Genomic DNA, 13787 nt, shown 5'->3' with positions numbered 1-13787 from the left:
AGTTTATGTGGAGCATCAATAGCTTATCCAAAATCCTCAGTCTTGCATGTAATGTGCACACATGCACTTGACATAGTGGAATTTCCAAGATTGGGTTCCAAGCATTGTCCTCCTGGTCACGACTAGGTGGCTTGCTCTGGTCACAACTTAATATGCCATTATGCCATACCTTTGATCCTTTCCTCTGTTCAGCATCAAAAACGATTGCTTTTTTTGCACCCACCTGTTTTTGACTTTTGCCTTTGCTAGGTTGTTTCCCTTTTACTCTTGAGTCTACTGCTGTCTTGGAATGACAACAGTAAACACATGAGAATATAGTATTCGCACCTGTTTTACAACCCAACATACACTTTAAGGTTTTTAGATCGCCACCCAAGTGCCATTCAACGTTAAAGCAGCCTATTCCGGGAACATCAAGCTTCTGACCATTGACCTGACAAGAGACGACATGTTGAATGCCAGACCGTTCAAAATACCACCTCAAGGTATCATGGTTCTCTTTTGGGAGGACCCATGCTGCTTGCCACCAGATGTTCTTCTCTGATTGAATGCCGTAGTAGTCTTGCTTATGCCCTTGACCCCTATTGTTGCTGTCTTCAGTTGCATCCAACTCTTGGGTCTCTAAAGGCCTTCCTCTAAGTGCTCGGCTCATCAAGGTTAAACTAACACGCTCCAGTCTTTGACCTTTAACCACTTGACATTCATCCAGCTTCAAGACAAACACGGCATTTCCACCTGTCTCTTCAAGTGTGAGGCCATAGTACTGAATCATTGCTTTTTGTAGCACTTCCATGTCGATGTAGACATTGTTATATGCATTGTATTGAAAGGGTTTGATTGTTGGCATTGGCATAATATCCTCCACCCACTTGTACCCACCCTCGAACATGGATGCAATATCACCATTAGCACACTTCTTTGCCATCTGTAAGCTATAAAGTGTTGGAAGCAAGGATTGCGTAACTCCCTTTGCTCGCAACCCTAAAGTGATTGACCTGTACATTGCTCTGTAACCTTTCTGGCTAATACCTGCTGAGTCACGTATATCAAGCATCTCTTTGGGGGTGACAATTTCTTTGATTTCCTTCAAGAAATGTTGACGAAGGGTCTCCCGCAGCTTATCATTACCAGAACCTGTTATCATTTCCATAATATCCTTCTCCTGAAGGACATGCTGAAGAAGGGAGGCATTAACATTGTCCTCAGCGTTGTTACATCCTAGTATAGCTGTTGCACAAGCCCTACAATCACAATGGTCAACCATGAGAGATGCTTTATTCATTAATTGCTTCTCAAAGCTGCTATAATTCCTACAAAAATTTTTACCTGGTTGTTTGTTTACGCCTCTTGCATGCGCCTGCTGTCTTTGAAAGCAACCCAACAGCTTTACGTTTTCTTTGCCTTGCGTGATATCCCATGGGAAGATGAGTGAAATGGTGAACACGACGCCGAAGATTACGAGTGGAGTGTTGAAGACGAACATAATTATCGGTAAATTGATTTATTGTGCGCACACGATCCGCTAGATTATTCTTCTGCACCTCCAGCTCCTCTGAGAGCTCTTTATTCCTCTGCATCAAACCATTGATCTGCTTAGTCGATGCCGCTTGAAGCTGGTCGAAGACAAATTGTGTTTGCCTCTTTTCAGCTGCCTCATCTAGCCACAACATGTGTAATCTCCTACAATAGCCAAGAAGCCCATTGAAACCATCACCAACAAACATAAGAAAACTTGTAATGCTTTTGAATGGTGGAGGGGCACCAGATATTGGATCTGGTGGATAAAGATTTCCATCAATCCAAAGATCAATGGCCTTTGCTCCTTGCATTCGAAGCTGATCGTATGAAATATTGGGTGCAACATGCCTACTGCGTAGGGTTGCGTATTCTGTCTCCAAATCAACCTGAAGGCGGATCTTAGAAGGCTTATTGGTGATGTCTTGTAGTGCCATCTACAAGAAAGTAGGCTTGTAAGCTTGGGTTGAATAGGAGTGGAAGGAGCAGGATATGGTATCAAAAAATAATGGGAAGAATGGAGATGAGGGTTGCTTCTCTAGAGCTGCATTGTGGATAGAGAAAGAAGCCAGAAAGGGAGCCAAAGAAACATAGAGAGGGTTGGCAATGGTGAGATGAAAATGCAAAGGAGATAATGCATCATGGGAAGCTTCTTTAGTGCAAGCTATGGCTGCTAAGCAATATAGAGAGAGAATACTTCATGAAAAGGTTCTTCTGTGCTACAACTGTGGGTTTGGAGGGAGAACAAAGTATTGTAGAAAGAATGCTCCTGGTAAGCTTCTTCCTTGCAAGCCATGGCTACTACTGTGGGTTTGGAGAGAGAAGGCTCATTTAGGAGTACAGACCTGCTAGCTATGGAGAGAGGACCAAGTACTGTAGAGAGAATGCTCATGGTAAGCTTCTTCCCTGCAAGCCATGGCTACTACTGTGGGTTTGGAGAGAGAAGGCTCATTTAGGAGTACAGATCTGTTAGCTATGGCTTTTGGAGTAGAGAAAGACGCTTTTTTCCATGGAGAAGGAGTGCAGGGCGTTTTAGAGAGAAGATTTAGAGAGAGAAAGAGATCTGGTGTACACACAAAAAAGGGGGGAAGAAAGTGACGAATTTTTGGAATGTTTGGAGTTCGAAAAGGTTGCTGCAGGCTATGATTACTGACTGACAGCCCATTACAAAGCTTTAAAGTCACCTAGGTGGCCAGATCTAGGAATATCTCCTTTTTTTTATTTTTTTTTGTTTTTGTGAAAAATCAAATATATGCTTTTAGGACTAGGCTTCTAGGCTTGGTCAAAGATGGATTAGCATTTTAAGCATTTCACTAAACGTCCAAATTAAAGGGCCCAAGAAGACTCCATTGAGTTCCTAATGAACCTTTTGGCTTTCTGAATTCCGGACAAACTTTTTGACCTTCCGTATCCCTGAAACTTTTGACCTTTCACGTTCCGATTTTTTTGTCTTTTCATTTTCCCGAAACTTTTGGCTTTCCGTATTCCGGAAAAACTGTTGGGCTTCCGAAATTTTTTGACCGTTCGTATTCTAAATGCGTCGGTTAATTAAAATTTTTAAAAAATTCTTGAAAATTAGTGGAGAACTAGACAAAGGTTATTTTAAATTTTAGAAAAATGTGGGGTTGGTGTTTGGCATGTGGTGTGTCCATTCGGGCGCCCGTGACCATTCAAATTCCTTTAAAATATATTTTTTGACCCAAAAAATTAAAAAATACAATAAAATTGTAAATTTTCATTGGATTTAAGAATTGTCGGGCGAAATTGGAAATTTCATGAACGATGGGATTATCAGGAAAAATTAGGAATATTCTAGAAATTATTTTAGAAATCTTAAAATTTGATATTTATAAAATATCAATGGTATTTTGGTAAATTAAATTGCTATTTTTTTGGAAAAATATAGGTTTGGAATGCCATAAGATAGGTTTGGTGGAATTCAAAATTATCATATTTTGAGGCCCTAGAAAATTAGGAAAAACTAGGAAAAAAATCATGATAATTCTTTTTCTCAAGAATTTAATATTTTGTAAGGGTTATTTAATGTTGGTCTCTCATTTTAAAAATATAAAAAAGTACATAAACATGTAAACAAATGATTATGAAAAACTTAAAGAAGCAATGAATATGTATAAATACCTCGACTTATGTTGGTATCGATCGTGAAAACAGGCGCACCACGTGCTGGATGCTCTTCGTGGTCCCCACTTGGACGCCTAGTGTCTTGACAGTAGAAAAGGGTACAAACGTAGAATCTGTAGAAGCAACTACACGAAGGGCTAGTGGAGGCGGTCTACCCTTGTCCTGGAGACGACCTTGACTAGCATCGCCAACCGAGCTGATAGCTAGTGTAGTCCACCTGCTCTCGTAAGACAAACTCTGCATATAACTGCTTTGCAAAGTATATGGGAATCTGGCGGTTGTTTAGCATCCTCCCATATGCAGCAACATATCCACTATAAATATATGCCGCCATACGAGGATGCAAACACCACGAAATAGTAAGGGGCTTCCCTGCCCTAGGACGCATCCCACGGCTATCAAGGAAAAGGTCTAAGAGCAATGCGGTGGTGTGCTATCCACTCATCTACATAAACAATATCGTGAAGGCTACGAAGGGATGAGAGCATCGCCTCCAAGTCCGACACGATATGTAATGTAGACGGTGTGTCTCTAGCAGTCCTAGGGATAGCCCTTAACTCACGATCTATCTCTGCGATGAGGTCCACAATAGATGAGCGGCCCTCCTCACGTGGCTTCATGCTAGACCCTAAGCCTAACACAAATGGGTAGGTCAATGTGAAAGGCTAATGTGAAAGGTCCAATGCTTAGTGCTAAGAAAATTCTAATGTAGCACTAATTTGTAAAACAACATTAATGATGGATTCAAAACCCACTAATTGTGCTTCAATCTAAGAGAGCAAGGAGAGTGAAAACGACGTCAGAGAATGAGGGGGGGGGAGACTTTGCGGTTTTATAATCTCGATCGAGGTTCGGTGGCATACATTCTAGGATTTGCAAGATCAACGCCTCAGATGTATGCATGGTTTTAGGGAACTTAGTGAAACAAACGGCCGCGATATTCGTTTGATTTTAGGGTTGGTGGTGATCGACGACTTCGATTTGAAATAGGTATCTCGATCGAGATAGATGGAAGGCTTCAATTTTGAGTGAGTACCTCGATCAAGATATGTTGGACAGTCCCGATTCGACTACATATCTTGGAATCGTATCTTGGAATCAATTTTAATGGAGACAGGTCAGAGTATATGGACGTATCTCGATCAAGCTATTTCTACGGCTTTGATTGCATCTTGATATCTCGAACGACATATATGAACGGATGAGATCACATCTCCATATCTCGATCGAGATACATCAATGGTCGAGATTATATTTCCCTATCTCGTTCGAGATACGTGGACGGTGGGGACTGCATCACTGAATATGCTGAATGTACATCTGAGTGGGCAAGTCGAGGGGAATCCACTATGGCATTAATGTGGATCCGAGTGGCCTACATATCTCGATCAAGATAGCGAGGTGGCAGTGACATGTATTTGTGACATGGATGGTGACTTGCCTCTCAAGCCTGTTGGCATGGCAGTTATTGATATCCCGATCGAGATATAGGGCTTTTGGCTTTGGGAGGGACATGTCATGTTTTTATTGATGGCGATATCACAATCGAGATACTCCACCCAAGAGTTTCGCTCATTGCGTCAATGTCTAGATTTTAGAGAGAGTGTACCCTCATCTTGCAACCACCCATAGACATATTCATTAATTAGTGCCAAGTGGGCACTAAATAATGAATGACTAAGGTTTTGGACCTTAGCTTTTTGGATATGAAAAAGTCATTTTCTGAACAAAGAGAAATACTATATCAATATATAGAAGAAATTTTATATGTTTTGTAAAACATTTCAGCACATCAAAACATAGGACCTTTACATACTCAGATCGCATAAACATGGCAACCGCCACAATTTACACAAATTTACAAAAATATATAGCCATCAAATTATTTACAAATTTACAGAATTGTGTCACAAGTGAGATCTAGACAAAGCGCAACAGGAATATATTCATGTTTTTATGTTACAACACGAAGAAACTGTTGAATCATCTCTTCTTGGTCTTTCATGTCGGATGGATCGATAGCAAGACATTGCGTATCGTCAGTTGTTGCAGGTCGTTGTGATGTAATCCATGTAGGAAGTAATGTGCATGCTCTCCTTTGATGTAGTTATTCTGGAAGAAAACCTTGCCGCAGCGGACATCGAACAAATTAGCACTAGCACTTTATGCACTTCCAGACGACTCTTGCCTTGGCTGAGCTCATGCCATTTCCCGTGCGGGGAACAACCCAAGAGGTAGAGGGGAAGAACTTGCCGCTATGTATCATCTTCTTAGGAGAGTCACTCCAAGGGTTGCCAACATTTTGTTCGGAATGAAGTTAGACTCCATGAAAACAAATGCCCTCTCAAAGATGTTCAAAGGTGTCAAGCAAACTCAATTCTTGAGATCACCTTGATCATACTGTGCATAGACAGTTTTGCCTTGGTTTATTTCATTCGACAGAAACATTGTGCCCAAAAACCCCGAAATGTAATTTGTGCATATCCTTCATGCGATAGCCCAACATGCCCTCAAAGGTATGCATCTTAACTTGATGCAAAGCATGAAACATAACAAGGCCACCATCTGGCTTGCATGTGCCTCAATGCATGTACAACTTCAGTGTTTGCCGATAGCAATCACAAAAGATGCCCGAGACTTCACAACCATTTGACAATGCAAGTGATTCATAGTCCCACCCTTCTCTAATGCAACCGGTGCTTGCTACCCTCGTTCTTTATAAAATTACATATAAAAACGTCAAGATCACTGCTTCCCACACTGACCTAACCGAAACTTCAAAATCCTTGAGCTTCACAGGTTTTGAAACTCTGGACATTTGTCTCCTCTTGAAAGGTGCACCCATGGACTCGAATATACCTACAAACAAGCATGGAAGCAATATGAAAAGAAAGAAATCGAAAATCTGCAAAAATATGCGAAAAAACCATTCAGGCAACGTATTTCCATCAAACCTATATTTTTGGCTTTGCTTTTCAATGCCCTTAGAGAACAACGAGCATTACCCTGTGGATCTACATTTTACCTATGGATGACTGATTTTTCAATTATAGGCACACGCACACAATCATTGATATGTCGGAGAACGAAAGAGAGGGACTGTAATGCCAGTGGTGGACGCTCTTGTCTAGGGTCTCTCCACGGAGCCCCTATCCAACGACTGTCTCTCTCCCATCATGGACATGCAAAGAGAAAATGTGCATTGTATACACCACAGAGATTTGCAAGCAATCGACCTACACGACCAACAAAGAAATTTCTAGACAGCCATGGAGACAAACCAAACAGAACTAACTGCCTTTACCTGAGCCTACTGTCAAGAAGGCTAACACCAGCCAATTGAGCATTACCAAGCGCACAAAAAACAGAAGAACAAAATACAACCAGCCAAAGTGAACCAAACCGCCCAAACCCAACAAAAGCAAGGAGATGTCTATCTTTGCCAATTTGGCACCTATATTTACTAGGTTTGCGCCAATTACATAAACAAACATTTTAATTGAGGCGACTTAAGTACTTTGATTTGCCTTTAAAAACAGATTATAGATAGATCTATGGAGAATCAAAGTGGAGAGAGTTTATTTCTAGCGTTCTTCTCAAAGACGGTTACAAACCCAAGCACCAGCAAGCTGTTATCTCACAAAAAGTAATAAGTTATCCAAGGCCATATCTATTTGCAAGATCAGCAGCGTTCCCAAAAAAGGGGAAAAATATCCCATCAAATCAAAATGATGGCGATGCTTCAAAGTAACCAAGAAGCAAAAGCACTAAGAAGGGAATTGTAACCAAAATGTATCAGTTCGGTCTTGAAAATACAACGGAGATTTTCAAATCTAAAGGCTAAACCTACGTTGACCCATCGTGGCCTTGGATGTCTTGCAGCAACCTCATCTTGCGACACCTCCGCCTCCTGCTGGCCGCTGCTGCCTCTCCCTTAATCGCTAACATGCCCACTACTTTCTCAAACTCATCTTCTCCTCCCCTTTCCCATCCCTTCTCGCTCTTGCTGGGGGGAAGCTGCAGCTTCCTGGCCTTCCAAGTGGCATGGTTTTCCCGCACCTTCGCACCATGGTGGCCGCAGTATATGCTGCCCTTCACACGCATCTGCTTGCACTGCCACCCCCTCCCGTCCATCCGCCCGCACCGCCGCCGCTGCTGCTGCTCATCTTCTTCTGCGCCGCCTTCGCTTTTTCTGCTAGTATTATCATACGCACCACCTTCACGATGCACACTAGCTGTGTTGCTCACAACCGCACCGGCAGTCACTGCTCCTCCTCCTCCTCCTCCTCCTCCTCGAGACGGCTTACATGTGCTCCTTCCCCTCCTCCTCTCCCTGCTCCGTATGAGAGAACGCTTTTCATGGTGTTCCCTGAGCTTTGCACGATGGTGCTCGCAGTACATTGAGCTCTGCCCGTCCTTTGCCCGCATGTTCTTGCACCGCCACCCCCTCCCATCTACCCGCCTGCACCTCTCCTCCTCTCCCTTCTTATCATCATCACCATTATCATGATGAGTGATGCCCGTAGTACCTGTAGCATCATTGTCCACATCACCTTCACCATCACCATCATCACGATGAATTATGTTCATAGTGCTTGCAGCATTATTGTCACCATCCACCACCATGAGGCTATTATATTCGAGACCCTCCACCCCGCATGAGGATGTAATATTTTGAACCCTACACATTTTGAAGTCTGAGCCAGGTTCTCCTTGGGAGCCTGAAATAGAAACCATAATTATGTTGATCCACTCCTTAATAATATCACTAAAGAATGCAGTATCAAAAGGTCACGACTGGAGATTATATACACCTGATTCTTCCCTTTGATGTGCTTGACGAGTAGTAGGTACAAAAGTTTCAATGAGGTTGGGTAAGAATGTCGTGCGAGCTGTTGGGTGACACCTATGTACAACAACATAGAACGTTGAATCATTCACCCCATGTTTTTTCAAGGCATATATACCATGTCACCTGCATGTATGCGGTGTATAGCTGCAGCAAACCTACAACCATAAATTAAAGTGCTTGTTGAATTAACTGCAGGAAACTCATTTATCTTTTGAAGATTAGTTAGTCACCGCATGATGGACATTCGCTGCTTTCTCACACGTCGAACTGCTTGCAAAACTCTTTCAAAGATATCAACATCCTGCAAGAAATACCATACGAGATAAGAACATATTGATGTGAGAGAATTTGAGGGCAGACTTACAAATGCTTGTGGCCCTTTCAGATGTATGATTATATTATTAAGTACTGCTGCAAAATGTAAAACAAGTAAGAAATGACCAATTCTCATACTCCTGGAAGATGGTGGTGAGATATGGCCACAAAATATTGAGGTGGGTTGTGATCATACTAATTCAGCAAGACAATTAATATACCAGAAAATTCTACTTCAAACAGGTGATGCACAAGTAGAGCATACCTCAGAGCTTATCAAGCCACCTGCCTCCATGTTATTATCCATGTGACGTTTATGCACGGCTTTTGGTGATTCCTGCACATTGATGTCGACCATATTCTGGTGAAGCTCCTTGCTGCATCCAATCTTTTTACTTGTCTTCCTCTTCTTCTTCTTCATGAGCTTGTTCCGGGCATTCCAGGTGGCATGATGCTGGAATATTTTGAGGCGGTGGTAATCACAGTAGATTGTCTGGCCACCCACTGCCCGCACGTTCTTGCACTGCCACCCCCGCCCACTCCTACGCCCGCACTGCTGCTGTTCCTCCTCATTGCCGCCACCTCCATCCTCCTTAAGATCCTCTTCATTGCGTGCCATGTTAATACCCCCCATGCAGTCGCTCCTAACATTCTCCTCTATGCCCACTTCCGGCTGGCGCATCCCCATCTCTATATCATTACCCCGTTTGCATGATGGGGACTTGATATACGCCCTTCCATTCTCACTAAACCTTCTACCTAATCCATGGGAGTCCCCACGAATACCCCCACCAGCTGATCCTGGTAAAGGTTGACCTGGAATCAAACCCAGCCAGAAACAATCAGATCTCCATACTTCTTCAATAGGAATCATGCATTTATAATAAATCAGGCCTCTGAAACAATTGGATGGAAAGATGAATTCAATACCGGAGTCCTCATGGCAGGGCCATCCCAGATGCGCAGGTTGGATGGTATGATCCCATTTGAATGGAAGGCTACATGAACGAACCACACCATATTGTAAAAATCAGTACCATAGGCATAACCTGTTTGTAAGTCACAATAATGAAGAATATCAAATGACATCAGAGGAAAACTGGTTCTACCACAGAGTCCAAGTATGTTTTCACCTAACCATATTACCCTCAAATACCAACAAATCCAAAACAGTTATAAAGGGATACTTTCTATGATGAAAAGAAGGATCCACAACAACAAAGTGATACTAACCATGCATGCAAGACCTGTAGGCTGGTCTGAGCTTATAAACAGTATCGTTTTCGCAAATCAGCATTCCCACTCACCCTTTCATTTTGAGTCACATCAAGCATTAATGCTAAAATGCCTAGATTATATGAGTGCATATTTTGAGCTTGATCTTGCAAGGTTTATAATAACATTCAGATCATGTCTGTGCAAGCCCAGCGGAGAGTTCATGGTAGAGTAGTACCTGTTAGATATCTGATTATTTTGGAGTTGTGGAGCTACCCCTGAGGTTGTGGGTATGTGAACCTGCGATCAAATCCATGAGCATGTTCACTACACAGCACTTCCAAACTGTCAAACACTTAACACAACCACAAGACAACAGAATGAAACAACCTTATAAATACGGGAGTTCTACAGAGCTCTGATTAGTGGTGCAGTCAGCAGGTGAAGGGAACTAATACTCACAGTTTAAGAAATGTACCAACCCTGCTAGTCCTATGGACTAGAACGGGAATTGCAGTTGTAAGGCCTTGGAAAAAGTAGAAGGGAGAAGGTGGTATAGCCTAAAGTGTCAGGAAAGGTAGAAGCAAGTCGTGCCATGAGCGTCTGCTAACACCAGATTATCGGTTTAGACCCGTAGCTTAAACATGATTTGGGAGTATATTCAGAACCTTTACCTGAGGTGCACATTGAGAAGAGGCAGCTGGCCGCCTTGCGCATCTCCAACTCTCGCTGATCACCTCCTGCACCTCCTCCCTCGCCGCCTTGCGGGCGATTCCGCATGCAATTTGAGCACCGCCGGTCTGCCGGTCCTGATCCCCCTGCATGTTCTTCACCCGCACCTTGCTTTGCTGCAGCATCTTCGACCCATCTTCAGGTTGCCCTTGCAGAATAATATTATTGGCTGTGCAGCTTTTCGATTTCCAATCCCTGGCTATATGATCATCGTCATCATCACCAGCTGTGCCTCTCCGAAGGAGCCTCGACGGAACGGATACTACAGTGCTCAACGGATCAGATTCCTCATCCGGCTGCCGACCTTCGGCAGCCATGGTTCTCGCCCTCCAGCACGATACTTCTGCTATATGTCCAGCGGCGACTGAAGCAGCACGTTTTCTGTCCTCCAGAGAACCCTTATAAATAAACCCGACTACATCATCATCTTCCCCTCTCGAGAGGTTCTCATGATCCACGCGCAATCGCTTGCTTATATCTTGATGCTCCCTGCGGCGACCTTCTAGGTCAAGCTGAAAGGGTTGGGATGGAGTTTGTAATAACAGGCAAGCAGGCGCAGGATCATGTGGAGTCGAAGCTGGGAAAGTCGGCGCAGCAGGAACCTGAGGCGGTCCCGTTATAGCTGCACGGCGCTTTCTAATACGCATGTCGCGCGATCAAAGAAGACACAGAGGCAGAGAGAGAGAGAGAGTTGAGATATGGCGAGGGATCAGTGATCAAGCAAAACCTGCTCAGGCTTATTCAGCCATACCACAAGAGAAGGGTGAGATTAATGGAACAGGGAAGCGGCACTAAAGGCGGCTCAGAAATTAATAGAGGACAGTGGGCGGCTGAGGGCTCCCTGAAGTGTCCGACTTGTTTGACGACTGGCCTAGTGCCACGTTGGACACATCGTACCGAGTACTTCATTAACGTCATGTGGGAGCCTCGCCCTCTAAATCTTAACGTTGGACCACTCGAGAATGTTGTAGATAGGCTCACTAGGCTTTCATTAATGTGCGACACTAATGTTTTACTAAGGTAGTCTCTCTCTCCCCCTAGAATGTCTACTAAGTAGTCTCTCTCTCTCTCTCTCTCTCTCTCCTCCAATGTTTACTAAGTACTCTCTCTCTCTCTCTCTCTCTCTCTCTCTCTCTCTCCTCCAATGTTTACTAAGGTAGTCTCTCTCTCCCCTCCAATGTTTACTAAGTAGTCTCTCTCTCTCTCTCTCTCTCTCTCTCTCTCTCTCACACACACACACACACACATGGAGGCCTATTGTGTCTCCAAGTTTTGAAGCACATATGTGCAAGGTGAAAGGAGCAAGGGCGATGATTGCCGATTACTTGCTTTTTTACAAAGGTCCAAAAAAGGAAGGAAGGTGGATGAAGTGGGTAGTGTGAGGGTTACTTTCATGGACTCCAAAAAAGGGGGGGGCTTTAATTTAGAAAGTTAAGAGTCTACAATTTAGTTGCATTGCCTCCAAACTTATAAATTTAAAGGTGTGTATTGATTCATAGACAAGGCTTCACAAATACCTCTTGAAATACATATAGTGAACCTCCACAAGCTGATAAGGTGAGTGAATAGAACTAGATGAAAGCACTAACAACTTGCTCTGAAGTCACATGATGTTATGTTTTGAAAACTTTGTGTTTATTGCTCCTACAATATGTATACAACTACAAAACCACATGGCAAAAAGGTCACAAAAAAGGCCGAGCCCTTGAACACAGATGCTATATGGGGCTTTTAAACAGTGACCACCCCAAGACAAAAAAGGCCAATAGTCCACCTTGCATGTGGCATGGGGAACGCATGAGGACTCTCTCTCTCTCTCTCTCTCTCTCTCTCTCTCTCTCTCTCTCTCTCTCTCTCTCTCTCTCTCTCTCTCAGGGATATGTAATTGTTGGAACATGTGATTTCAAAAGAAGGGATTATGATTTTCATAGACCTTACACAAAATCTTCATACTTAGGCTTTAAAATTTAAAAGTAAAAGCATTTGTATATTTGATCAAAAATATTATCTTCGAACAAGGATAAGGGGTAAGTTTTAAATCATGCCGAAATTTACAGACATGGGGTTTCTTAGGCTTGAGGGGACATTGGAGGTGACACAAGGACAAGGATTAGAGTGTTGCTTCCCAACATTACACTAAACAAGCCCCTTGGTGACAATGCAACATTTTATAACTTTGTCGCTTAGTGATGCCAATAATTTTATTGAAGAGCATTGCTAATTGACCTTATAAGTCGCTAAGTAATGCTCTAGAATAGCTACCCCAATAAAAAATCGTGATGTAATAATCTTTGCTCTCTCTCTCTCTCTCTCTCTCTCTCTCTCTCTCTCTCTCTCTCTCTCTCTCTCTCTCTCTCTCTCTCTCTCTCTCTTGCTCTCTCTCACTCTCTCTTTCTCTCTCTCTCACTCTCTTCACTTCTTGCATGGCCTACTAGTTTGGTTGATTCCTAAGATGTTGTTATGCATAACCTATCAAATTAAATTATTTTTGTGATGCTCATGATGTGGACTTTTACATGAAAGGTATGTGTGCAAAAGTACATGTTATAAAATTATTGGTTTTTTAAAACTAGTTCATATCTTTAAATGGATAAGTGAAATCTTAAAGTTGATCATACATATTTAATTGTGTATGTTGCTAGCAATGTATCTCTCATGAAAGATCTCTTATTTACAAATATTAACAACAAAAATAATAAACAAACTATAAATTGAAGAAATATTACACATGGTCTAAATATCAAGGCCTCAAGCAAGTAAGCCTACAGAACATATATCTATGTATATTCACACATGAAATGTGTAGGAATCCATGGTGTTAGGATGATACATGTGTGTGTGTGTGTGTGTGTGTGTGTGTGTGTGTGTGTGTGTGTGTGTGTGTGTGTGTGTGTGAGAGAGAGAGAGAGAGAGAGAGAGAGAGAGAGAGGGAGAGGGAGATGTGATAACAAGCATAAGAGAAATATGTTGCACAACTTAAATGATGTACTCTTGTAATTAGAGAACCTTCCAAGTA

At 42.7% G+C, this 13787-nt stretch overlaps 1 protein-coding gene across 1 annotated transcript; it reads right to left on the bottom strand.

Moving 5' to 3' along the window:
- Positions 1 to 7313: 7313 nt before the first annotated feature.
- Positions 7314 to 11511, bottom strand: LOC147624679 (uncharacterized). The gene is made up of 7 exons (XM_086820007.1): positions 10714 to 11511; positions 10278 to 10339; positions 9755 to 9822; positions 9090 to 9640; positions 8740 to 8810; positions 8472 to 8563; positions 7314 to 8378 (listed from the first exon to the last, which is right to left on the bottom strand). The coding sequence occupies exons 1-7, from the start codon at positions 11416 to 11418 to the stop codon at positions 7504 to 7506; spliced, it is 2424 nt and encodes an 807-aa protein (XP_086676133.1). The 5' UTR covers positions 11419 to 11511; the 3' UTR covers positions 7314 to 7503.
- Between the last annotated feature and the right edge of the window lie 2276 nt (positions 11512 to 13787).

This window comes from Cibotium barometz, chromosome 25, assembly GCF_041138505.1.
Source record: "Cibotium barometz isolate CiBa-2024 chromosome 25, ASM4113850v1, whole genome shotgun sequence".
NCBI classification, from domain to species: Eukaryota; Viridiplantae; Streptophyta; class Polypodiopsida; order Cyatheales; family Cibotiaceae; genus Cibotium; species Cibotium barometz.
This window is presented reverse-complemented; position numbering and strand designations above follow the sequence as displayed.

Coding starts and splice junctions, on each gene's coding strand:
- LOC147624679 (XM_086820007.1), bottom strand. CDS start 11,418: ATGCGTATTAGAAAGCGCCGTGCAGCTATAACGGGACCGCCTCAGGTT. Junction 8,811..9,089: donor GTGGCTTGATAAGCTCTGAG/GTATGCTCTACT, acceptor TATTTCTTGCAG/GATGTTGATATCTTTGAAAG. Junction 8,564..8,739: donor CAGCGAATGTCCATCATGCG/GTGACTAACTAA, acceptor TGTTGTACATAG/GTGTCACCCAACAGCTCGCA.